At 48.9% G+C, this 27,666-nt stretch overlaps 1 protein-coding gene across 1 annotated transcript in view; it reads right to left on the bottom strand.

Annotated features, from left to right (window-relative positions):
* The window catches only part of LOC115085976 (zinc finger protein 585A-like), a 70,277-nt gene that overhangs the window by 30,281 nt on the left and 12,330 nt on the right, over positions 1-27,666 (bottom strand). The window contains 1 exon segment of the mRNA XM_029592561.1: positions 22,078-22,204. Coding sequence (XP_029448421.1) covers positions 22,078-22,204 — 127 coding nt within the window.

Genomic DNA, 27,666 nt, shown 5'->3' with positions numbered 1-27,666 from the left:
ACCCAGCTGTTTCCTTGCCTCATGTGCTCCATATTCAAACAACCTTCGGGACATTCGCAGGGTTAAAGGTTAATGTGGACAAGTCAGAGGCCTTAGATATTCTGGGTACCCTAAAACTTACCTGGCAAGGTGTCTTTCCTCTGAAGTGGGTCCAGTCTTCCCTCAAGTATTTAGGGGTTTACATACCAGCTTCCCCAGTCAATTATATGCTTTGAACATTAACCCTTTGAAACAGAAGCTGCTTAAAAACCTCTCTGCCTGGAAAGGTTTGCCTTTGTCTCTATCAGGTAAAATATTGTTGTTAAAAATGATGGAAATTTCCAAATGGCTGTATTTATTTCAAATGTTACCAGTATGGCTAAAAAATGGAGAGATTATTTACCTGATAATCTTGTTTTCCTTAGTGTAGACAGATGGACTCAGAACAAGTGGGTATAGTGTGCTCGTGCTAGCAGTTGGAGACGGATCTGACGTCAGCACGTGTACATATACCCCCACAGGAAGTGAAGCTCTTCAGTAATCTTCCTTGCAAAAGCTGTTATGGATACCTGTGTGCTGATAATCAATGCAATAGTGAAACCAGGATTCCCCTTACCGATTGACAGGAGCTGGAGACCGCCAGCATTCCCAACCAGAAGGCGTCGATACCTGGTAGAGGGGACACACTCATGTAAGAAGTGATAAGGCTTACCTTGAATCGGTGAACCCAATGTAGCCAGGCAGCTGGGCGGGATGCTGAGTCCATCTGTCTACACTAAGGAAAACGAGATTATCAGGTAAGTAAACTCACCATTTCCTGTCGTGTAGCCAGATGGACGCAGAACAAGTGGGATGTACAAAAGCTTTACTCCCGGACTGGGCGGGAGGCTGCCTGAGGACCGTGTAAGACTGCCCTTGCAAATGCTGTGTCCTCCCTGGCCTGGACATCCAGATGGTAGAATCTGGAGAATGTATGGAGGGAGGACCATGTCGCCGCTTTACATATCTCTGCAGGCGACATCATCCTAGATTCCGCCCAGGATGCTGCTTGGGCTCTAGTAGAATGAGCCTTGACTTGCAGAGGCGGTGACTTCCCGGCCTCTACGTAGGCCGCTCTGATGACTTCTTTAATCCAGCGGGCGATGGTGGGCCGTGAGGCCGCTTCTCCTTGTTTCTTCCCGCTGTGAAGGACGAACAGATGGTCAGTTTTCCGTACGGTTTCTGTCATTTCCAGATATCTGGGCAGTAATCTGCCGATGTCGAGATGGCGTAGTAAACGCCCTTCTTCAGATTTCTTCAAACCTGTCGTGGTAGGCAAGGAAATGGTTTGGTTAAGGTGAAATTGTGAGACAACCTTAGGCAAGAAGGATGGAACCGTGTGAAGATGGATAGCCTCTGGAGTGAGTCTAAGAAAAGGATCACGGCAGGATAGTGCTTGTAGTTCCGAAACGCGGCGTGCTGAACACACCGCCAGCAAGAACACCATCTTCAGAGTGAGAGAACGGAGAGACAGGCCCCGAAGGGGTCTGAAGGTGGATCCCGCGAGGAAATCCAAAACAATGTTGAGGTTCCACAAAGGCACTGGCCACCTCAGTGGCGGACGAATGTGCTTGACTCCTTTCAGGAAGCGAGAAACATCTGGATGCGTGGCAATGGTCTTGCCATCCCTCCTGGGACCATAGCAAGACAGCGCAGCTACCTGCACCTTGATGGAGCTGAGGGAGAGACCCTTCTGAAGCCCATCCTGCAGGAAATCCAGAACAATAGGGACTGTAGTCGCATGTGGATTAGTGCCGTGAGTATCGCACCAGGCTTCAAACACCCTCCAAATCCTGACGTAGGTAAGGGATGTGGAGAACTTACGAGCTCGGAGGAGTGTATCTATCACTGGCTCCGAGTAACCCCTCTTCTTCAGTCTAGCCCTCTCAATGGCCAGACCGTAAGAGAGAATTGAGCTGGATCCTCGTGAAGGATGGGACCTTGACGTAGCAGGTCCCTGAGCGGAGGCAGGGGAAGGGGCTCCCCTGCCAGTAGTCTTCTCATGTCCGCGTACCAGGGTCTTCTTGGCCAGTCTGGTGCCACTAGAAGAACTAGGCCCCGGTGCTTCCGAATCTTGTGGAGAAGGGTGCCCAGCAGGGGCCACGGAGGAAAGGCGTAGAGCAGGCCCCCTGGGGGCCATGGCTGAACCAGGTGTCGATCCCTTGAGAGAATGGATCCTGTTTTCAGCTGAAGTATCTTGGTACCTGCGCATTGGATCTGTCCGCTAGTAGGTCCATGTCCGGAATCCCCCAGTGGTCCACAATCATCTGGAAGGCTGTGGGGGACAGCTGCCATTGTCCCGGATGTAGGCTTTCTCTGCTGAGGAAGTCTGCCGTGGTGTTGTCCCTCCCGGCAATGTGGACGGTGGAGATGTCCTGAAGATTCGCCTCCGCCCACGCCATCAGCGAGGCTATCTCGAGGGACACCTGTTGGCTTCTGGTTCCGCCCTGTCGGTTGATGTATGCCACCGTGGTGGCGTTGTCGGACATCACTCTGACCGCTCTGTTCCTCAGTCTGTGAGCAAATTGCAGGCAGGCTAACCGAACTGCCCGGGCCTCTAGTCGGTTGATGTTCCACCCCGACTCTTCTCTGTTCCACCGCCCTTGGGCGGCGAGTTCTTCGCAGTGTGCTCCCCATCCGCTCAGGCTGGCATCTGTGGTGAGCAGAGTCCACGTGGGTGAGGACATCCTTGACCCCCTGCTCGTGTGGTCGGACTGCAACCACCAGCGTAGCTGAGTCCATACCCTGGCTGGTAGAGGGAGATGCATGGAGTAATGCCGGAAGCGGGGGCTCCATCGAGAGAGCAGGGAGCGTTGTAGAGGCCTCATATGGGCCCTTGCCCAGGGGACCACTTCCAGGGTGGATGCCATGAGACTGAGAACCTGCAGATAATCCCAAGCTGTGGGCCGACTGGCTCCCATCAAGGACCGCTGATGCGACTGAAGTTTTAACCTTCTCTTGGTGGTGAGACTGACTGTGTCTGCCAGAGTGTCGAACTGGACTCCCAGATATTCCAGAGATTGGGAAGGCTGCAGGCAACTCTTGTTTAGGTTGACTACCCATCCCAGGCTTTCCAGAAGGGCGATCACTCTGTTGGTTGCCCGATGGCCCTCCTCTCGTGATTTTGCCCTGATCAGCCAATCGTCTAGGTAGGGATGGACCAGGATTCCTTCCCATCTGAGCGCCGCTGCTACCACTACAATCACCTTGGTGAAGGTCCGCGGCGACGTGGCTAGCCCGAAGGGCAAAGCCCGGAATTGGAAGTGTCGTCCCAGCACCTTGAAGCGTAGGTAGTGCTGATGATCCTGATGAATCGGGATATGCAGGTAGGCTTCCGATAAATCTAAGGCCGTGAGGAATTCTCCTGGCTGTACTGCGTTCTTGACTGAGCGCAGAGTTTCCATGCGAAACCTCGGGACCCGTAAGTATTGGTTGACTGATTTGAGGTCCAGTAAGGGCCGGAAAGTGCCCTTACTCTTGGGTGCCATGAAATAAATGGAATAATGCCCAGAATTCATTTCCCGTGCAGGTACCGGGATTATGGCGTTCAAGGACAGGAGCCTCACCAGGGTAGCTTCCAATGCTGCCTTCTTGTGGATTGGACATGAAGATTCCACAACCCTGTCCGGAGGGAGATGATGGAAGTCCAGAAAATAACCCTCTCGGATGATGGCGAGGACCCACTGGTCCGACGTAATCTCAACCCATCTGGGGTAGAAGAGGGTTAACCTGCCCCCTATTGCTCCGTTCCCCGGATGGGTCGGCTGATTCTCATTGGGTGGTGCGGCCGGGGCCTGAACCCGAGCCGGCTCCCCTCTTCTGCTGCTTGGGTCGAAAGGACTGATTCCTGGCCTGAGGACGAGGTGCCTGGTAGCGACCCCTATAGGGAATGAAGCGTTAAGAACTTCTGCCCCTGGAAGGCCTTGGAAGGGCGCGCTGGTTCCTCTTGAACCTATCTTCCGGCAGGCGAGGTATTGGAGAGGCACACCATGTGCTGGCCAGTTTATCAAGGTCACTGCCGAACAGGAAAGAACCCCTAAAGGGCATTCTGGTGAGGCATGACTTCGAAGGAGCATCAGCTGACCAATTCCGTATCCAGAGCTGCCTCCTGGCAGCTACAGAAGATGAGACCCCCTTTGGCTGTGGTACGGACTAGGTCGGATGCGGCATCCGTGAGGAATGAAAGAGCGGACTCCATGTCCGCTGCCAGAGCATTGTTTCTGACCTGTGACAAACAGGAACGCGTCACCAATGTGCAGCAGGTTGCAATTCGCAAAGACAGAGCTGCCACCTCAAATGTCTGTTTCAGGATGGCGTCCAGTCGCCTGTCATGAGCCTCCTTGAGGGGCCGCCCCCCCTTCAACTGGAATGGTAGTGCGCTTGACCACAGCGCTAATCAAGGCATCCACCTGAGGGCACGCCAGCATCTCCTTGATGGCCGGATCCAGAGGGTACATGCCTATCAGGTCCCGACCCCCTTTGAATGCGGCCGCCGGAGCAGCCCATTCCAGATCTATCAATTGTTGTGCGGCTTGCAAGAAGGGAAAATGGCGGGCTGTAGGACGAAGACCTTCCAGCAGAGGGTTCTGTGTGGATGGCACTGTAGTGCTGGGGCCAGTAATATCCAACTCCACCAGGCACTGAGATACTAGGTCGGAGAGATCTTCCTTGGGAAAGAACCGCCTCATGGTTCGATACGGCTCTATCCCCGAGGGAAGCTCCCCCTCCTCGGAGGGTTCTGATTCGTCCTCTGAAACATCAGGGTCTGCCTGAACCGGACTGCCCGGAGGCGGGTGTGCTGGCCCACGATCCCCTTAAAGAGATCCACCCAGGAAATGGAGGTGGTCTCAAGACGTCGGGGTACCAAGTCCCCCGGGATCCCAGGTTGCTCAAGACTGCCCGTGAGATCCGGGGTGGCACCTGGGGAACGGTCAACAAACCTTGGTTGAGACTGGTCCTGGCCCAAGGCTCCCACTGCCTCCTCACATTGGGCACAAAGGGAGTCTGGCTCCTCGCTGTGCGTGGCCCTAAGCTGGCATGCTGAGCAGAGGCCGAGGGCCTTCACGCCTGAATGAGGAGGCGCCGCCGCCGGAGACGCCAGGGCATCTGAATGTTCCATCGGTGAAAAATATGCGCTCAAGAATATGCAGCAGCAATATGCGCTTAATACAACAAGCGCTCAATAATATGCGCTCAATAGTATGCGCTCAATAATATGCGGCAGCAATATACGCTTAATACAATGTGCGCACAATAACACGCGGTCAGCAATATACGCTTAATACAATATGCGCTCAAGAATACGCGGCAGCCATATACGCTCAATACAATATGCGCTCAACAATATGCGGTCAGCAATATACGCTCAATACAATATGCGCTCAACAATATGCGGTCAGCAATATAATCTCAATACAATATATATATATATGCGCTCAGTACGATACCGGCGCCTATCATGGGTGCTCAATACCTTAACAAGGCCGACAAAATGGCGACCTCCGCGGCTTGCCGGATACAGGCAATGCCGCCGATCCTCGTACCTCGGAGACCAAAAGTAAGAGATGTGCGCCTTACCTGATCCTTGGCGCTTCCCGGCTGGAACCCGGGCGGTCTCCGGCTGCGGGGGGAGAGGGTAAATACCTTCACCACCGCGCTTGAGGAATGCACCCGCTGCCTCCCAAGTCTACGCCGGGACCGAGGCGCCTCTCAGCCCGACCCAAGCCCTTCTTGCTCGGGGGCTAGGTCCCTGCCGCGATTCGGCCACCGGACCGAGGCCTAAACCTCCGAGGGATCACGGAAATCACCTCGGGAAACTCAATTGGGGGAGGGACCGAATGGTATCACCGCAGGAGTGCGGGGCTAGATGTTCCTGTAGAAATTTAGTAAGTAGAAAGTAGAAAAGTAGAAAGTAGAATGGAAACACGCTCAGCGAGAGTGCAGGCTCTCCAAACTGCTTTGGAGACGGAAATTACTGAAGAGCTTCACTTCCTGTGGGGGTATATGTACCTGTGCTGACGTCAGATCCGTCTCCAACTGCTAGCACGAGCACACTATACCCACTTGTTCTGAGTCCATCTGGCTACACGACAGGAAAGAAGGACATTTCTGACATTCATAAGGGACATACTGCCTATTTGTGGAATGGTAAACGTGCCCGCATACCTCTCAAGACGCTCATGAAACCCAAACTGGAAGGGGGTCTTAACTGTCCCAGCTTGGAAGGTTACAATCATGCCAGCCTCCTCAGGCATATTATGGACCTGTATAAACCTTGGCTATCTCCACATTCTTCTGGGGCTGCACTACCACTAAGGAATGAGCTACTTCCTAAGTACATAACTGGGAGTGTGGTGGTTCGTCTTTTTCGTTTAACTTGGAAGCTATTATGCCGGCAACTTAAAGCTCAGCCTGGATCGCCGGCATTTTTGCCCATAAGAGGCTGTCGGCTGTTTCAACCGGGCATGACTCAAGTCCTTTTTCAAAAATGGTCTCTGCTAGGCCTGAAGTTTATGTTTCAACTACTGGACGAAGGAACCGACCTCCCCAGGATATGCAGCTTCCAAGAGCTTTGAACTCGTTATGGCCTTCCTGCTACTGACTTTTATGGATATCTGCAATTGAGGCATTTTATGCTTGAGGAACGAAGAGTCAACCCTACTTTCTTTCTTTATCAGGGTTTGCGGACCTTCCTGCTGGGGGTGGATGGCAAGCGGCAGTCCTGCTCTCAATACTATAAGGCATTGATGGGCCTTGCCTCTTTTTCAGCTTTAGACCGAGTGGTTAACAAATGGAACAAGTTGCTCCCACAAGCTATCTCGCAGAATGAACACAAATCTTGTTTTCAGAGAATACCTGATACTGTGGAAAATGTCAACCTGCGGGATAAGACGTACACATTTCTTCACCAAGCATTCTATCCCAGTGACATGCCTATTACATGGGGGTAACCCCGGACAGCAGCTGCACTAGGTGTGCTCATGCGAATCCTGATTTCTATCATTGTAATACTTCTGGACATATCTGCAACAATTGTTCCGGAAACTTTGGGGCTATGTTCTTCCGTTAGACCCTCTCAGCTGGCTCCTTGATATAATTTGCGACGAAGTTCTCATTTTAGAAGACTCACAGTTATGTCTTTTGAACAAAATTATTCTTAATGCAAGGGACTCTTATATTGGCCCAATGGATGAATCCTTCCCCACTCTACAAACAGGTTTGGCAGACCAAATTCAACAGACTGATGCATCTGGAGCTACTGACCGCCAGGCACAAATCCATGGCACAATATACTAAGGCACCACACATTTGGGACGCTTATGTGACAATTCTCTATGACGAGATAAATCTTCTACCATAACATACGTTTGCTCTACTGTGAGGTAGCTCCACGTGGAGTGCAGCAAATTCCATCCTGCACTCCCTTTCATAACTTCCTTTGGTATTTTAGTCCTTTTCGGTGTCATCCTTACATGTCAATTACTTTCCAGTTTTCTTTATAATTCTCTGCATTCCAGAGTTAAGCCATTGTTTTGTTGATAACACCTCCATTATTGAAGCTCATACCATAGTAATGTAGATCTATAACTTACCAGTGTCTCGGTAGGGTGGGTGGGAAGGGGGTTTCAGGGGTGGGAGGTAGGATTAAAAAAGGGAGGGGCTTAAGGAATGATTGTGTGCGATTTGGTACGGGCACAATTATAACCACAAAACGTTAGCAGTCACGTTCTTTTCATGGGGACATCACGGTCTGCCAAGGCCCCTCTACTACTCTATTCCAATCCTTGTTAGGCTTTTCCGCACAAGGGAGTACAAAGGGGCGAGTCTATAGCATGAGATGTCTTTGTATTTTACAATCTTTTATGTTCATTTGTATATTGTACTGGTGTTAAGTGTGACTTATTTCAATAAAAATAATTACACAAAAAAAACCCCCTCATTCTAAGTCTCTCTATCTATATATATAATTTTTTTTTCAACTTACCAGAGCTCAGCCTTACCTGGCTGAGCACAGAGACGGTCTCCGGCTGCAGGGGGAGAGGGCATGTGCCATCACTGCTACACTCGGCTTCCTGTACCCATTTCCCTTTCAGCTACTCAAGCAGCTAAGTCCACACCAGCAAAACCAGATACCGGACCAAGGCACACATCTGAGGGACCAAGAAAATCACCTCAGGAATTCTCAGCTGGGGGTGGGACCATTTGATATCACCGCAGGAGAGCAAGACATTTTTTCCTTAATTCTCCTTTACTTTAAAATGAAGTAATCCCTAGTGGGGAGATGCACGTCCACAATCTGCTGGAGACGGAGAATACTGGCAAGCTGATGTAACTGCAGGGATGTATATATTGTGACATCAGTTTTCTCCATTTCCATCTACTGGTAAAGGTGCATGACCCATTTGATCTGGATTCATTTGACTGGATGCTAAGAAAAATAGTGTTGCCAACCTTGCTTATTTACCGTATGTTTGAGCATGGTTTTTTTTTCAGGAAATGCTTTTTCTTTTTTTTTTTTTTTTTTTAACTTGCGGGTAACTTATTTTGCGGCTTTTTTTATTCCCTACATGCTTTTTTTTAGGTCTGATGGGTGGGACTCATGCCCTGCTGTTCCTGTCACCTTTGATTGGCTGCTACTAACGATAAGGCCATCTCTCTGCGACTGAAATAGTCCAATCTGGTAATAAAAAGGGTTATTCAGATGATATACAGGGAGAAGATTTAAAATAAAAAATAAAAAAAAAGCACCCAGCACAGCTCAAAGAAAGATATTTGGGCTATGCAGGGGGCAGGATCCCCACAGATACTCCATTAATATTCTCCGTTTGTGAACTGTCCCAACAAGGATAATTCACCCACATATTTTTACTATTTTAAATTTACCACCCAGGGACCTTTGACACAGGCAATTTTGTCACTTATTTTCTATTCCTTTCTTGGCCAGATTATCAGATCTAACTAAAACCAGCCATGCCATTGTACTCTATAAGAGGCAAAGAGAAGAAAAGGTGTCAAAGTCTTTTTGCATCTCAAAGCTGCTTCTGTAGAGATATGATCTGCTGTGAATAAAGTAGTCCTATCACTGAACCAGACCCTACATTCAAATCAGCCAGCCAAATATTCTCACTTACCCTACATTCCTATCACTGCCTCAGCTTCACATTTTCTGTTTCATGCATACACTAGCAGTGCACACACTGTATACATGCACATCTACTCCCACTCAACATTTATGCTCACAGAGTTCTTGTTACAGGAAATGGCCACACAGTAAGAACATAAGTCATGCCATACTGGGTCAGACCACGGGTCCATCAAGCCCAGTATCCTGTTTCCAACAGTGGCCAATCCAAGTCACAAGTACTTGGCAAGTACCCAAACATTTTCATTTCATTTCATTTATAGAATTTATTAATCGCTTAACACTGTTAGGTCTAAGCGATATACAAAATACACATACAAGCTACTATTCCTTATTGATTAATAGCAGTTTATGGATTTCTCCTCTAGGAACTTATTCAAACCTTTTTTTAAACCCAGTTACACTAACTTCTGTAACCACATCCTCTGGCAATGAAATTCTTTTTCACTCAACACATAATTAAGCTCTGGAATTCATTGCCAGAGGATGTGGTTATGCAGTTGGTGTAGCTGGGTTTAAAAAAGGTTTGGATAAGTTCCTAGAGGAGAAATCCATAGAAGGAAAATTGGTTCTTACCTGCTAATTTTCGTTCCTGTGGTACCACAGATCAGTCCAGACTCATGGGTTTTGCCTCCCTTCCAGCAGATGGAGACACAGAAAGTTTCACAGCCCCTGCCACATAACCTGGTGTGCCACCTGCAGTCCCTCAATAAGTACCCAAGCTAAAACAGCAAAAAAATTATAATGCAATAATATCTCCCAATGAGCAGAGGAAAGAGGAAAATGTATAACTAATAACTTTATCTAATTTTGGAACACTAATTGTAAGGACTAACCAGAAACCTGTGCCATTCTTCAGAATCATTATAGTTAACAGGTTGAGCGGACTCTCCAAATCTACTCTCCACCGCCTGGTCTGATATGTGGTACTACATGAATGAAAAGTAACAAGTAAGAGAACTAATTTTCCTTTCCCTGTATGTAGCCACATCAGTCCAGACTCCTGGGATGTACCAAAGCTTTCCTAACCAAGGTGGGACTGTGAGAGACGCTTGAAGTACACTTGTATCAAAACTGCCGACTTCCGGAGTCTGGACGTCCAATCGATTAGTGTCTGGCAAATGTATGCAAAGACTTCCAAGTAGCCTCCCTGCAAATCTCTTGCGGCGAAACTAGCTGACATTCTGCCCATGAGGCCGCCTGGGACAGAGTAGAATGAGCCTTAACCCCTCAGGGATAGGAAGATCGCGACAGATGTATGCAGAACCAATAGCCTCCTTCAACGAACGTGCAATGGTGGCCTTTGATGCCTTCTGACCCTTTTTCATACTATTCCATTGCATAAAAAGGTGATCTGACAATCTGAAACTGTTATTGACCTCTAGATACTGCAACAATGCCTTTCTGATATCAAAATGTCTTAACTCTTTTGCATGAGGTGCACCAACCTCCAGATTTGGAAAAGCCAGAAGCTCCACTGACTGATTTAAGTGGAACGCCAAAACTATCTTTGGTAGAAAAGACAAAACAATCCGCAAAGAGACCCCGGAATCCGAAATCTGCAAAAAAGGCTCCCTACATGACAGGGCTTGAAGTTCTGACACCCTTCTAGCTGAACAAATTGCCACCAAGGAAACCACCTTCAAAGTGAGATCTTTTATGGTGACCCTTTTAAGAGATTCAAACGGTGCCACACACATTCCCCTGAGGATCAAGTTAAGGCTCCAAAATAGGCACACCTTACGAACAGGGGGAGCGCACATGCTTTGCCCTTCAGAGGAAATGTACCACATCCGAATGTGCAGCTAGAGTTGTTCCATGAACCCTGCCTCGCAAACAGCCCAGGGCTGACACCTGCACTCTCAGGGAAATAACCTTTCGTTAGGCCTCTCTGCAAAAAAAGCCAGAATCTGCGCCACCGACGCTCACCAAGGATCAACCCCCTGCTCCGTACATCAAGACTCAAAGATCCTCCAAAGCCGGACATACGCCAAGGAAGTAGAAGTCTTTCAAGCCTGCCACAGGGTAGAAATACCATCCTCAGTGTTATGGTTATGAGGTGTTGGAGTGGATTCTTGGGTACTGCGGTGATGGCCACTCCACGGGGAGGAGCCCCATGAGGAACCACAGTACTAGGCTAGACTCTATACACGCAGACACAGAGAAGTTGTATTTATTGTACAGCTTGGTGGTACTGTCCAGGGGCGGACAGCAGTGAAGGTAACCCAGCAGAAGTAGTCCAAGGGTCCTCATCAGAGGAGACCAGTCTCACACTCGAGTAGGATAGGTAGCACGGCGCAGCAGGAACAGGTTCCGGATGTAGACACAGAGCGCTGAAGCTGAAGATGAGACAGACTGAAAAGGTTAATACTCACTGAAGCAGAAGCTATATTGTAGGAAGTCCTGACAGGCAGAAGTTGATCAGTGGCAGGCACCAGATTAGGGAGAGCAGGCCCTCGAGGAGTGAGTCCCCGGTTTCCCAAGACAGGTACCTGAAAATAGAGCAGAAGGGCCCCCGAGGAACGGGTACCCAGGTTAGTGAACAATATCCCAAAGGGCAGAGAGATCTTCCTGCGGCAGCAAGGAAGCGGCAGAGCAGCTTAGACCGGAAGCAATCCAAATCTATCCAGTCCGATCCTTGCTAGTTCAGTTTGTTAGCAAACGAAGGGCAGGCTAAATACCAGGATGTGATGACGTCACTCGGAGGGGATGCCCCCGAGGTTCCCGCCATGACAAGGATATAGGCGTGCACGCGAGCACCCTAGGAGGCCCTCAGGAAAATCATGGCGAACACCGTCGCCATTGCCAATCCAGGGATGCTGGAGAAAGTGGCATGAAGACGCAGCAGCAGCCAACTTCCCAAGGCTTGAGGAGAGAGAAGGAAAAAAGGTAAGGCACATAGGTCGAAGCCGTCCGAGACCGACGGACGCAACACTCAGGATATCCTCTCTTCCTTAATCGCTATTCAGAAGCCAAGCCGCTAGAAAAAAGCAATCCGTTTGATCTGAAAATATCAGGCCCTGCCATAGAAGATTTGGCAGATGGCCCAGTCTTAACAGGCGGTCCACTGCTAGATTGACCAAATCTGCAAACCAAGGTCTCCGTGGCCATTCCGGAGCCATGAGAATCACCTTTCCTGAGTGGATCTCTATTATCTTCACCATCTTGCCCACCAGAGGCCAGGCGGTAACACGTAGATCAGAATGTAGTGCGGCCAAGGAAGAACCAGGGCATCGACCCCTCCCGCTCCGCGCTGTCTTCGGCGACTGAAGAAGCGTGGTGTCTTTGCTTTCTACTGAGTTGCCATCAGATCCATATGAGGAACGCCCCATCTGCAAGTAATGAGTAATTGCTTCCTCCGATAGCTCCCATTCTCCGGGATCCAATTGTTGTCCGCTGAGATAATTTGCTAACATATTGTCGCACTATGTGCGAAACTGCTATCAAAGGCAGTTGCTGCTCTGCCCAGCACATCAGCATATTTAAAGGGCTGTCAAGGACTACCTGACAGAGAACTGACGTATTTGCGTAAGTGTAAATATTAAATATTTCCTTCAAGAAGTAGTAGAATCCACGTTGTTAGGTGAAGTCATTACGTCACAAGTTTAAAAAAACTGGTCTTCTAAATCCTGTGAAGACGCCGAGCTTGTGACGGGTAACAATGCATTTTTGAAGAAATCAACAGTGGCGTTCACTCAAGTAAGTTACTTTCCTATTATTAGCTTTTGCTTTAATTTTTGAGACATTGAAACCTGCATTTATTGTGTTACAGAAATAAGTACGGGACTGAAACAGAAAAAGAGAATATTTGTGGACTTTGAAACATCTTGATTCCAGCCCCTGAAGCAGCTTTGCGAAACATGGTACCGTGTTGGTTTATATGATGGTCCTATAAAACTAAATAATATAGAGATAGATCTTTAAAACATACGCGATCGCGTACTTTTGTTGGCGCACCAGGCGCAAACAAAAGTACATTGGATTTTATAAGATACGCGTGTAGCCGCGCGTATCTTATAAAATCTGGGATCGGCGCACGCAAGGCTGCCGATTTTGGGCAGCCTGCGCGCGCCGAGCCACGCAGCCTGCCTCCGTTCCCTCTGAGGCCGCTCCGATTTCAGAGAGAACGGAGGGAACTTCCTTTCGCCCTCCCCTCACCTTCCCCTCCCTTCCCCTACCTAACCCACCCCCCCCGGCCCTATCTAAACACCCCCTTACCTTTGTTCTTCGATTTACGCCTGCTAGAAGCAGACGTAAATCTACGCACGCCAGCGTACTACTGGCACGCCGTCATCCGATCCAGGGGCTGGTCCGGAGGCCTCGACCACGCTCCCGGGCCGGCGCCACGCCCCCGCCCCCGAAACGCCAACTTCGGCGCTAATTGTTCCCCAGGTCCCTGGGTTTGAGCAAAGTCCTTACCTCCCGTTTAAGAGGCCTGAGGGTCCCATGATGATGCTCTTCGTCTGGAATGGCCCGGTTTTTTTTTAGCTGGCCCGGGGGACGAATGGGCTTCCGAAGGAGGATGGAGCTCTAGCATTTTGTAGGCCCGATACCGCTGGGCCCTAGGTGACATTCTTAAACAGAATTCACAGTCTTTTTGACTGTGCGAATGTCCCAGGCAGCGGTAACAACTGTCATGTCTGTCGGTTACGGACATGACCTTACCGCAAGGACAAGGTTTGAAGCCGGATGGCTTTTTCGGTGATTTAGACATGTTGAGGAGAGAAACAAGCTCCGCGTGTGCTCCCACGCATGGAAAGAACGGACTGAGGAGAATCTGTTACTTTCCAGTGCGGGAACATACGTGCAGCCGCAGAAACTCAAAACTCTAATCTCTGCTTGTTAAAGCTCCGCCTCCTGGGCCCTGATGGACAGTTCCCATGACAGCATGGCTAATTCAGCCTTGCTATCAACGGGAAAAGAATAAAATCAAAGAAAATTTAGATAGACATGGTTTAATAGGACACAGCCAGCATGGATTTACCCATCTTGCCTCACAAATCTACATTTTTTTGAAGGGGTTAATAAACATGTGAACAAAGGTTAGCTAGTACAAGTGGTGCATTTGGATTTTCAGAAGGCTTTTGACAAAGTCCCTCATGAGAGACTTCTAAGAAAACTAAAACGTCTTCGGATAGGAGGCGATGTCCTTTTGTGGATTGCAAGCTGATTAAAAGACAGGAAACAGAGAGTAGGATTAAATGGTCAGTTTTCACAATAGAAAAAGGTAAACAGTGGAGTGCCTCAGGAATCTGTACTTGGACTGCTGCTTTTTAATATATTTATAAATGATCTGGAAAGGGGTACAACGAGTGAGGTGATCAAATTTGCAGATGACACTAAATTATGCAGAGTAGTTAAATCACAAGGGGATTGTGATAAATTGCAGGAGAAACTTGTGAGACTGGAAGACTGGGCATCCAAATAGCAGATGAAATTTAATGTAGTCAAGTGCAAGGTGATGCATGTAGGGAAAAATACCCTTGATGTAGTTACATGATGTTAGGGTCCATATTAGGAGTTACCACCCAGGAAAAAGATCTAGGCGTCAAGGTGGATAATACATTGAAATCATCGGCTCAGTATGCTAAGGTGGTCAAAAAAGCAAACAATGTTAGGAATTATTAGGAAGGGAATGGTGAATGAAATGATGGATGTCACAATGCCTTTGTATTGCTCCATGGTGAGACCGCACCTTGAATACTGAGTGCAGTACTGGTTGCCGCATCTCAAAAAAAGACATAGTTCCGCTGAAGAAAGTATAGAGGAGGGTAACCAAAATGATAAAGTGCATGGAACGGCTGCCTATGAGGAAAGCTAAAGAGATTAGGGCTGTTCAGCTTGGAGAAGAGATGGCTGAGGGGGATATGATGGAAGTCTACAAAATCATGAAGGACTTGAATGGGTAAATGTGAATCGATTATTTACGCTTTCAGATAATAGGAGGACTAGGGGGCACTCCATGAAGTCAGCAAGTAGCACATTTAAAACAAATCGGAGAAAATTATTTTTCACTCAACTCACAATTAAGCTCTGGAATTCATTGCCAGAGGATGTGTTTGGCAGTTAGTGTGACTGGGTTTAAAAAAAGGTTTGGATATGTTCCTGAAGGAGAAGTCCATAAATGTGGAGATTACTTACCTGGTAATCTCGTTTTCCTTAGTGTATGCAGATGGACTCAAAACAAGTGGGTTATACCGTGCTCTTGCTAGCAGTTGGAGACGGATCTGAGGTCAGCATGGGTACATATAACCCCACATGAAGTGATGCAACTCAGTAATCTTCCTTGCAAAAGCTGTTATGAGCTATATCAGTGTAGCTGACCGATCTCGTAAAGGAACAGGATTCCCCTGTCAAATCGATAGTAGCTGGAGACCGCCAGTGTTCTTCAACCAGAAGGCGTCGACACCCGGCAGGGTGGAAGCCCCAAAGAAGCAAAAAACATGGCTTACCATGAATAGGCAAATCCCCATGAATACCGGCAGCCGGGCGGGATGGTGAGTCCATCTGCATACACTAAGGAAAACGAGATTACCAGGCAAGTAATCTCCACATTTCCTGTCGTGTAGCAGATGGACTCAAAACAAGTGGGATGTACAAAAGCTACTCCCGGACTGGGCGGGAGGGCGGGAGGCTGCCCGAGGACCTTTTATTTATTTATTTATTTATTGTTTTTGTTATACCGAGTTTCATGATAGGCATCACATCAACCCGGTTTACAAATAACAAGGAGTGTAAAGCATAACGTAACGTAAAAAACAATATTTTCAATAAGAACCTTGAACTTTAAATACAATGAATCAGAAAAAGGGAGAGGGAAAGTTACAAAAAACAAGGAAAATAAACTTGGGATGGAAGGGGAGAAATTGAACAGCACAATATTTACATTTCAGCCTATTGATACATTAGAATAGCAAGTGAAAAAATAAGACTATAAAACGGTACATAGGTAATCAAATGAATAAATATGACACAGTTGTGAATGGTAATAGTATGATAAATATTCAACAGGAATTAGTGACCTTGTAGGATTGCCCTCGCAAACGCGGTGTCCTCCCTCGCTTGGACGTCCAGACGGTAAAATCTGGAGAAAGTGTAAAGGGAGGACCACGTCGCCGCTTTACATATCTCTGCCGGCGATAGCATCCCGGTTTCTGCCCAAGAGGCTGCTTGCGCTCTGGTAGAATGAGCCTTGACCTGGAGAGGAGGTGGCTTCCCCGCCTCTACGTAGGCTGCCTTGATGACTTCTTTGATCCAGCGGGCGATGGTCGGTCATGAGGCCGCTTCCCCTTGTTTCTTCCCGCTGTGCAGGACGAACAGATGGTCCGTCTTTCGTACTGGGTCTGACATGTTCAGGTATCTGGACAGTAATCTGCCAATGTCGAGATGACGTAGTATTCGACCTTCTTCCGACTTCTGCAAACCATCCGTAGTGGGTAAGGATATGGTTTGATTGAGGTGAAACTGTGAGACGACCATGGGTAAAAAGGAAGGAACTGTGCGAAGATGGATAGCCTCAGGAGTGATTCTGAGAAACGGATCACGGCAGGACAATGCTTGCAGCTCCGAAATGCGACGGGCTGAACACACAGCCAGTAAGAAAACCATCTTCAAGGTCAACAAACGGAGAGACAGGCCTCTCAGGGGCCTGAAGGTGGATCCCGCCAAGAAATCCAACACTAGGTTGAGGTTCAACAGAGGCACCGGCCACTTCAGTGGCGGGCAAATGTGCTTGACCCCTTTCAGGAAGCGGGACACATCAGGGTGTGTGGCAATGGTGTTGCCTTCCCTCCTGGGACCATAGCAGGTCAGCGTCGCTACCTGCACCTTGATGGAACTGAGGGAAAGACCTTTCTGAAGTCCATCCTGTAGGAAATCCAAAATGACAGGTATCGTGGAGGCATGCGGATTGGTGCTGTGAGAATCGCACCAAGCTTCAAAAACCCTCCAGATTCTTATGTATGTAAGTGATGTGGAGAACTTGCGTGCTCAGAGGAGCGTATTGATTACCGCCTCCGAGTAACCTCTCTTCTTCAGTCGAGCCCTCTCAATGGCCAGACCGTAAGAGAGAATTGAGCCGGATCCTCGTGGAGGACGGGACCCTGCCTCAGTAGGTCCCGGCAAGGAGGCAGGGGAAGAGGCTCCCCTGCCAGTAGTCTTCTCATGTCTGCGTACCAGGGTCTTCTTGGCCAATCCGGGGCCACTAGAAGAACTAGGCCTCTGTGCCACTGAATCTTGCGTATGATGGCCCCCAGCAGGGGCCACGGAGGAAAGGCATATAGCAGAATCCCTTGAGGCCATGGCTGTACCAGGGCGTCGATCCCCTGGGATAGAGGATCCCGACGGCGACTGAAATATCTGGGAACTTGAGTGTTGGACCGGTCCGCTAGGAGGTCCATGCCCGGAGTTCCCCACTGGTCCACAATCCTCTGGAAAGCTGTGGGCGACAGCTGCCATTCTCCCGGGTTCAGGTTTTCTCTGCTGAGGAAGTCTGCCTTGGTGTTGTCTATCCCGGCGATGTGGACGGCGGAGATATCGTGAAGATTTACTTCTGCCCAAATTATCAGTGGAGCTATTTCCCGGGATACCTGTTGACTCTTGGTTCTGCCCTGTCAGTTGATGTACGCTACCGTGGTGGCGTTGTCCGACATCACTCTGACCGCTCTGTTGCGGAGTCTGTGGGCAAATTGCAGGCATGCGAGCCTGACCGCCCTTGCTTCCAGCCGGTTGATATTCCATCCCGACTCTATTCTGCTCCATCGCCCCTGGATGGTGAGTTCTTCGCAGTGTGCTCCCCAGCCGTTCAGACTGGCATCTGTGGTGAGCAGGGTCCAGGTTGGGGAGGACAATCTCGAGCCCCGGCTCAAGTGGCCGGGCTGTAACCACCATCGTAGCTGAATCCGTACTCTGGCTGGTAGCCGGAGGTGTACGGTGTAGTTCTGCAATCGAGGGCTCCACCAGGATAGGAGGGCGCATTGCAAAGGTCTCATGTGAGCCCGTGCCCATGGGACCACTTCCAGAGTGGAGGCCATGAGGCCGAGGACTTGTAGGTAATCCCGAGCTGTGGGCCGGAAGGTGCGCAGCAGGACCTGCAGATAAGGCTGAAGCTTTGATATCCTCTTGGAGGTCAAGCTGACCGTGTCCGCCTGGGTATCGAATAGGACTCTGAGATATTCCAGCGACTGTGACGGCTGTAGTGAACTCTTGCTTAAGTTGACTACCCAACCCAGGCTTTCCAGGAGGGCAATAACCCTGCCGGTTGCCTGGCGGCTCTCCTCCTGCGACTTTGCTCTGATCAGCCAATCGTCCAAAGAGGGATGAACGAGGATTCCTTCCTTCCTGAGAGCTGCCGCCACTACCACGATTATCTTGGTAAAGATCCGTGGCGCAGTGGCCAACCCGAAGGGTAGGGCTCGGAACTGGAAGTACTGATTGAGGACTTTGAAGCGCAAATAGCGCTGGTGGTCCTGATGAATCGGGATATGTAGATAGGCTTCCGACAGATCCAGGGAGGTGAGAAACTCCCCTGGTTGTACAGCATGCTTGACGGATCGCAGGGTTTCCATGCGAAAGCTGGGGACCCGGAGGTGTCGGTTGACGGACTTCAGGTCCAGGACTGGCCGGAGAGTGCCCCCTTTCTTGGGCACTATGAAATAAATGGAATAATGCCCAGAACTTGTTTCCCCTGCAGGGACTGGGACTATGGCTCTTAGGGCCAGAAGCCTCCGTAAGGTCTCTTCCAATGCCGTCTGCTTGAGAGGGGAGCAGGGAGACGCCACAAACTTGGCTGGCGGAAGCCGAAGAAAATCCAGGTAATATCCTTCTCGAATGATGGTAAGGACCCATTGATCAGAGGTGATCTCGACCCACCTGTGGTAGAAGAGGGTTAGCCTGCCCCCTATGGCCGTTACCCCCTGATGGGTCGACTGATTGTCATTGTGGTGTCCGGCCAGGGCCAGAACCCGGGCCGGCTCTCCTTTTGGTCCTAGCCCGAAAGGGCTGAGTCCTGGCGGGAGGACGAGATGCTTGGGAGTGAGTCCTATAAGGGTGGAAGCACTGAGAGCTGCCTCCTCTAGGTGTCCTGGAGAATATACGCTGGCTCCTTCTAGGCCTGTCTTCAGGTAGATGGGGTAATGGAGAGGTACCCCAGGACCTAGCCAATTACTCGAGGTCATTGCCAAACAGAAGGGACCCCTTAAAGGGCATTCTCATGAGGCGGGATTTGGAGGAGGCGTCAGCCACCCAATTGCGTAGCCATAGCTGCCTCCAGACCGCTACCGCGGAGGACACTCCTTTGGCAGCCGTACGGACGAGGTCGGAGGCTGCATCAGTGAGGTATGCGAGAGCGGACTCCATGTCTTCTCCAGGGGTGTTGGTACGGGCCTGTGATAAACAGGAATGTGTAACCACGGTGCAGCAAGTCGCAATTCGCAAAGACATAGCTGCCACCTCAAAAGCCTGCTTCAAAATGGTGTCCATGCGTCGGTCATGGGCATTCTTGAGGGCCGCTCCCCCCTCAACCGGAATGGTGGTGCGCTTCACAATGGCGCTAACGATGGCGTCTACTTTAGGGCACACCAGAAGTTCCTTAGACGTCGGGTCCAGAGGGTATATGCCCGCCAGGGCCCGACCTCCTTGGAAAGAGGCCTCCGGTGCTTTCCACTCCAAGTCAATCAGCTGCTGTGCTGCCTGTAAGAGAGGAAAATGGTGGGCCGGCTGGCGTAGGCCCTCCAGCAGAGGGTTCAGGCTCGGGTCTGCTGGGGCGTTTTGGGCCGGAATGGCCAGTTCGGAAAGGCATTGAGATACCAGGCCTGGAAGATCTTCTTTTGGGAAGAGGCGTCGCATGGTCCGATATGGAGCCATCCCTGAGGGAAAGTCATCCTCCTCAGGGGAATCATCACCCTCCCCGGGACGCGCCGGATCCCCCGGGCTGTCGGGCGGGGAGGGACGCAGCCGAGGTTGCGAAGGACCAGGATCCTGACTCACCGGAACGGGAGGGCCCACCTGAGTGGCAGACTGCCTCTGCACAAAGGTGTGAAGGCCCTGGAAGAACTCTATCCAGGAAAAGGAGGCCAGATCTGGACGTATAGGCACCAGGCCTGTTGAAGTTCCAGGTCGCTCGTCGCTGCTTGGCAAATCAGGCGTGTTCCCCAAGGAACCGCTAGGCTGGGACCTGCTCTGGCCCAGAACTCCCATGGCCTCTTCACATTGGGCACAAAGGCAATCCTCGCTCTGGGTGGCTCTGAGGCTGCATGCGGAGCAGAGGCTCAGAGTATGCATGTCAGAGTCAGGAGGAGCCGGCTCCGGAGATGCCTGGGCTCCCTGTTGTTCCATGTCAGCCATTATTGCCACCCACTGGGCTATACGCCTATAGATCAGGCGTCTTACTAGGTACGGGCGCCTTGGCAATGCGTGCCTCCAGCAATGTGCGCCTCTGAGCGGGCGTCTTTAGGAACGTGCGCGTAGAAACCAGCGCCTAAGCAACGTGCGCCTATGAGCGGGCGTCTTTAGAAACGTGCGCGTATAAACCAGCGCCGAAGCGATGTGTGCCTATGAGCGGGCGTCTTAAAAACGTATGCGTATAAGCAGCGCCTAAACAATGTGCGCCTATGAACGGGCGTCTTCAAGAAACGTGCGCGTATAACCAAACTCGTAAGCAATGCGGGCCTATCGCCGCGTGCGGAAAGCTATGTGTAGCTATCGCAGCGCGCGTACAGCTATGTGCTCCTACCGCAGCGCGCGAACCGCTATGTGCGCCTAGCAACGCTAGGAATGCAAAAAGCAGGAAAATGGCGACAACTTCAGTGTTCTGCCTCACGGGCAGTCCCAGCGAGTCCACACTTCCTCGGAGACCGCAGTAAAGATGTACGCCTTACCTTGTCTTCGGCGCTTCCCGGCTGAAACCCGGGCGGTCTCCGGCTGCGGGGTAGAGGGGAAGTACCATCACCACCGCGCTAGGAAGTGCACCCGCTGCCTCTAGGCCGCGCCCGAACTCGTCTCGCTCGGGGGCCAAGTCCATGCCGGGACCAAGGCTGCCTCACGCCGCGCCCGAGCCCTTCTCACTCGGGGGCTAGGTCCCTGCCGCGACCCGGCCACCGGACCGAGGCACTCACCTCCGAGGGACCACGGAAGTCACCTCGGGAAACTCAACTGGGGGAGGGACCGTTGGGTGTCACCGCAGGACTGCGGGGTTCGATCTTCAATTTTGTCAATGTAGAAGTTTAGAATTTGGAAGTAGAAACACGCTCAGCGAGCGTGGGAGAGCTCCAAACTGCTTTGGAGACGGAAATTACTGAGTTGCATCACTTCCTGTGGGGTTATATGTACCCGTGCTGACGTCAGATCCGTCTCCAACTGCTAGCACGAGCACGGTATAACCCACTTGTTTTGAGTCCATCTGCTACACGACAGGAAACTGCTATTAATCCATAAGGAACAGTAGCTTGGGATCTATTTAATGTTTAGGTACTTGCCAGATACTTGTGACTTGGTTGGCCACTGCTGGACACAGGATACTGGGCTTGATGGACCCTTGGTCTGATCCATTATGGCATATCTTATGTTCTTAAGTAACTCCCATGACACAGCTACGTGTGACATTCAATCTACTCTCAATAAATCCCACTAACACAGTTCAGTATGACATCCATTTTAACTTCACTATATCCCACTGACACAGCCACATGACATCCATTCTACCCTCACTGTAAATTACTGACAGCTACATGTTTCTTTCTACTCTCTGATCATGCTACATCTGCCGCATTTTTACACCTGACAAGAAGCTAAGTGATAACTGCAGCACACGCTCTTTTTCAGACTTTTTTACCAAATCACACCAGGAAATCCTTACAATCAGAATTTCCTTTTCCCTGATGGCTGAGATCCCCTAATAAAAATGTAAAGTTCTTCCTTACCCAGAGAGATGAGGGTCTGATAATTCTCCATCATCACATCCTTGTAAAGCTCCTTCTGCTGTTCTTCTAAATCCTCCCACTCTTCCTGGGAGAAATAGACTGCGATGTCCTCAAAGGTTACTGGATCCTGAAACACAAATCCTTCCACACTCAGCACCTTCTACATCTCTTCTATCAGGAGAACTCCCAGCACTGGGGCTCAGCAGGGCAGGTAGAGAGTTTTCCATATGTTAGTAAGTCACAGGGTGAAAAAGTTTCACATTGTTCAAAGCTGCAGCAACTGAAGAATGATCCCCCATAAACACTGTTAAATAAAATAAATAAATAAATTCTTTCCTTAAGAAGTTTTAATATACCGACATTCGTAGAACACACCATGCTGGTTTACAATTAACTCAAAGAAGGGAAAGTTACATTTAACGGGGGGAGGGGAGCAGGCGAGAAAAAGGGAGAAGAAGGGCTGGGAACGAGAGGCTCAGTAAGATACTGAAACAAAGATAAGAGGAGAACGTGGAGAGGAACCAACATAACTATAGAAACTTACTATATTTACATCATGGGAGGAGTACATAAAGAACTGGACTATATACATAAAAGTAATTTAGGGAGAGTTCTGCGAAGCAGGGAGGGCATTGTCTAGGTTTGGTTACAATCCGGGTAGGCCTGTTTGAAAAGCCATGTCTTGATGCCTTTCTTAAAGTTGCGTAGGGACGGTTCAAGACGGAGATCGGTGGGGAGGGAGTTCCAGAGGGTGGGGCCAGCAATGGAGAAGGCTCTTTCTCTGGTAAGGTGTGCAGTTTTGAGGGATGGGGTGTGAAGGGTGCCTGCAAGGGAGGTTCTGGTGGGGCGGTTGGAGGTGCGGAAACAAGGCAGTTTTTCGAGCTAGGAAGGGTTGTGTTTGTAAAGCGTATTGTGAAGGATGGTGAGAGTTTTGTATTGAATGCGGTAAGGGATGGGAAGCCAGTGCAGATCCTTTAGTATGGGGGTGATATGGTCCCTTTTACGGGTCTTAGTTTGTTGGGTCGGTGGGGGTCGAGGGTGGGTTTATTGAGGAGGGGTTTGACGACAGCAAGTTTAAGGGAGTCTGGGACTTTACCAAAAGTAAGTGAGCAATTAACTATGTCAGCTATGGGTTTTGCAATGGCAGTAGGGATAGCGAGGAGGGTTTTCGATGAGATAGTATTGAAATGTGTGTAGCTGGTTTCATCTTTTTCTGGATGGATTCAATCTCCAAGGTTGATGTAGGGTCGAGAGACCCAAAATTGACGCCATTGTAATTAGGGCACAGAGAGGTGGGGGAGGGATTGATGGGGAACAGAAGGAAAATATTGGTGATCTTGTTCAGGAAGTACTTAGCTAGTTCTTCACATTTATTTTTGGTGTTTTCTTCTTGGGTGGTGGGAGGGGTGGTCTTTTTAAGATCCGCAACTTATGAGAAAAGAACATTTGGGTTGAATTGATGGTCATAAATTTTAGCTGAGCAGAAATCCCGTTTGGCTTGACGGTAGGTGTGCAGCATATTATTGTAAGCTGTTTTGTGTACGGGGGAGGGTTGTCTATGCCAGGTGCGTTCTTTAGATATGAGGTCCTGTTTTATCTTTTTTATTTCAATAGTGTACCAGGGTTTTCTATCTGTTCACGACAGGGGTATTTCTTTTTGGATTATGGGGCAGATTTCATCGGCTACAGTGGTGGTGATGGTATTCCAGGAGTGTAGGGCAACATCTGGATTGGTAATGTCACGGTTCTTGGCTACTTTGTTAAAAGCTAGTGTGAGGTCCTCAGAGGAGCAAGGTTTGTGGAAGGAGATTGTCTTGGTATGTGTTAGTGAAGCTGGCAGGATGGTATTGGTGGAGAGTTGGGCGTTAATGAGGAAGTGGTTGGACCAGGGGATGTTGGAAGCTGTAATGTAGGAGTTAACAAAGAGGAGGTCGAGGGTGTGACCTGCTTTATGGGTAGGCACAGATATAAGCTGTCTGAAGCCCAAGGCCTTGAGGGTGTCAAGGAGGATTTCATGTGCAGGTGAGACAGGGCGGACATCCACATGGAGATTGAAGTCTCCGAGTATAATTGCAGGGGTGTCGGGTTTAAGATTGTCTGCAAGATATTCAATGATAGGGGAAGGGTCATGTTCGAGAAGGCCTGGGGGGGGGGGGGATACATGAGGCAGACCTGCAGAGAGTTAGATTTAAATAGCCCAATTTCTAATCTGGGGGGGAGGGGGTAGGAGGTTTGGGGTTTGAGGTTGAGGTGTTTTCTGGCAGCCAAGAGTAAACCTCCGCCTCTTTTTTTAGGTCTCTGGATGGAGAAAATGTTGTAAGTTTGTAGGGGGAGCTGGTTAAGGAAGACCTGATCTGAATCCTTTAGCCAAGATTCAGTAATAGCGCAGATATCAGGATTGGAGTCTGTGAGCAGATCATGGAGGATGATATACATGATATATACAAGAATGATATACATTCAAGAAATACATACTTCTTATTCTATAAAATGGGATTTTCTAATGAAATAAGAAAAGGAGACCTTGGAATAAGACTATCAGAAATCATAAGAGAACAAAAATTATATAAGGAAACTGATCTTTTAAAGATTTTAGTTAAATTTCACTGTTAAAAACATAATTAATTTCAAGGGGACAGGTTTATCCCAAAATTACAACTAAATCATTCAAACAGGATCATTTTCATAGATTTAAGCCTATAAAAGCAAGAAAAGAAAGGAGAAATTACTACTTTTCTGATAATTTCCTTTCCTTTAGTGAGGGCAGGTCAATCCCCACAAGTGGGTTATGCTCCTCCACCAGCAGATGGAGACAGAACAAAAGCTGTATAGTCCTGCCCCATCAGCCGCCCAGTATTCTCTGGAAAAGTCACTGTGGACAAAACTGACTGTACTTGAATATTACTATTAGCAATCAACCATTCATGTTTCCCAAACAGGAACACCGAGCTCAGCCAAAAGAAGGAACATAGCAGCAAATTAAGGGCTAGAGAAGCCTCTTACCAGTTGTCAATGAAAAGCACAAAGCTTACTCTGCATAGCTCACCCGAAGGAGGCGAACCACAAATTTAAACATCAGCACCCTAGGGTGGGTCGGGGATTGATCTGCCCTCACTAAAAGAAAAGAAATTATCAGGTATGTAGTAATTTCTCCTTCCTTAGCATTCAGGCAGGTCAATCCCCACAAGTGGGATGTACAAAAGCCAATCATGAAAAGGGCGGGAAACTGCAACCAGTAAAGTCAATACCACCCACGCAAATGTGGCGTCCTCCCTAGCTCTAACATCCAAGTGGTAATGCTTGGAGGTGTACAGAGATGATAACGTCACCGCTCGGCAAATTTCAGCAGGCGACAACAAAGTTCAGCCCACGATGCCGCCTAAGCCCTCGTGGAATGCAATCTAATCTGTTTCGGCAAGAACACTTCAGCAGCCACATAGGCTGCTGTAATGACTTCCTTAACTCAGCGGGCTATCATTGACCACAATGCTGGTGCTCCCTATTTATCTCTATCATGGAGCACAAGTAGGCGATCAGACTTCTGAACAGATTTCGTCACCTCCAATTACCGCAGCAAATGAAGCTTGACCTCTAAAGAACGCAAAATACGGTACTCAACTTCATCTCTGTCCCTGTCGAAGGCAGACAGGGAAATGGACTGATTCAAATGAAAATCCAAAACCACTTTTGGCAAAAAAAAGAGGGCACAGTCCAAAGTTGAACCACACTTGTAGTCATACGGAGAAAAGGCTCATGGCAGGAAACAGCATGCTGAACAGATTGCCACCAGAAAAAATGTCTTCAAGGAAGACCACCATAAGGAAAGAGGACGCAGTGGTCAAAAAGTCAGACATGCCAAGAACTCAAGGTCCAAGTTAAGGTCCCACAGAGGCAATGGAAGCAACAAGGGGCAAAGATGCCTAACTCCCTGTAAGAAATGAGACATATCTGGATGGGAAGACAAAGGCCCTCCATTGACTCTCCCCCTGTAACAAGCTAGGGCTGCAGTTTGAACCTTCAATGTGTTAAGGGCCAAACCCTTAAGCAAGTCATTCTGCATAAATTCCAAAATCGAAGGAATATCCACCTTCAGCGGTTAAGTACCTCACTCAGAACACCAGGCCTCAAAGACCCTCCAAACTCTAACATATGCTAGAGAAGTAGAACATTTCTGGGCACAAAGTAGAGTGGAAATTAAAGAAGGCAAAAATCCCCGCTTCAACAACCAAGCCCTTTCAATAGCCACACCATAAGACAGAACTGACATGGATCCTCGTGCACAATCGGCCCCTGACATAACAGATCCTTCTGCAACGGTAGCCTAAGGAACTGCCCGCTAGAAGTTTCTGGAGATCAGCGTATCATGGCCTTTAAGAACATAAGAAATTGCCATGCTGGGTCAGACCAAGAGTCCATCAAGCCCAGCATCCTGTTTCCAACAGAGGCCAAACCAGGCCACAAGAACCTAGCAATTACCCAAACACTAAGAAGATCCCATGCTACTGATGCAATTAATAGCAGTGGCTATTCCCTAAGTAAACTTGATTAATAGCCGTTAATGGACTTCTTCTCCAGGAACTTATCCAAACCTTTTTAGACCCCAACTGCACTAACCATATCCTCTGGCAACAAATTCCAGAGCTTTATTGTGTGTTGAGTGAAAAAGAATTTTCTCCGATTAGTCTTAAATGTGCTACTTGCTAACTTCATGGAATGCCCCTTAGTCCTTCTATTATTCGAAAGTGTAAATAACCGATTCACATCAACCAGTTCCAGACCTCTCATGATTTTAAACACCTCTATCATATCCCCCCTCAGCTGTCTCTTCTCCAAGCTGAACAGCCCTAACCTCTTCAGCCTTTCCTCATAGGGGAGCTGTTCCATCCCCTTTATCATTTTGGTTGTCCTTCTCTGTACCTTCTCCATCGCAAATATATCTTTTTTGAGATGCGGCGACCAGAATTGTACACAGTATTCAAGGTGTGGTCTCACCATGGAGCGATATAGAGGCATTATGACATTTTCTGTTCTATTAACCATTCCCTTCCTAATAATTCTTAACATTCTATTTGCTTTTTTGACTGCTGCAGCACACTGAGCCGACGATTTTATAGTATTATCCACTATGATGCCTAGATCTTTTTCCTGGGTGGTAGCTCCTAATATGGAACCTAACATCGTGTAACTACAGCAAGGGTTATTTTTCCCTATATGCAACACCTTGCACTTGTCCACATTAAATTTCATCTGCCATTTGGATGCCCAATCTTCCAGTCTTGCAAGGTCCTCCTGTAATGTATCACAGTCTGCTTGTGATTTAACTACTCTGATTAATTTTGTATCATCTGCAAATTTGATAACCTCACTCGTCATATTCCTTTCCAGATCATTTATACATATATTGAAAAGCACCGGTCCAAGTACAGATCCCTGAGGCACTCCACTGTTTACCCTTTTCCTCTGAGCTCAATCTGGTGCTACTAAAAGAACGGTGTTGGCCTGACTCGCAATCTTCTAGACCATCCTGCCCATCAGAGGCCAAGGCAGAAATTCATAGAGCAGGGAGCCGCATGGCCACTCCTTAACGAG

The sequence above is a fragment of the Rhinatrema bivittatum genome, chromosome 2, assembly GCF_901001135.1.
Source record: "Rhinatrema bivittatum chromosome 2, aRhiBiv1.1, whole genome shotgun sequence".
Lineage (NCBI taxonomy): Eukaryota > Metazoa > Chordata > Amphibia > Gymnophiona > Rhinatrematidae > Rhinatrema > Rhinatrema bivittatum.
Note: the sequence above shows the minus strand (reverse complement) of the source record. Positions and strands in the feature narration are given on the sequence as shown.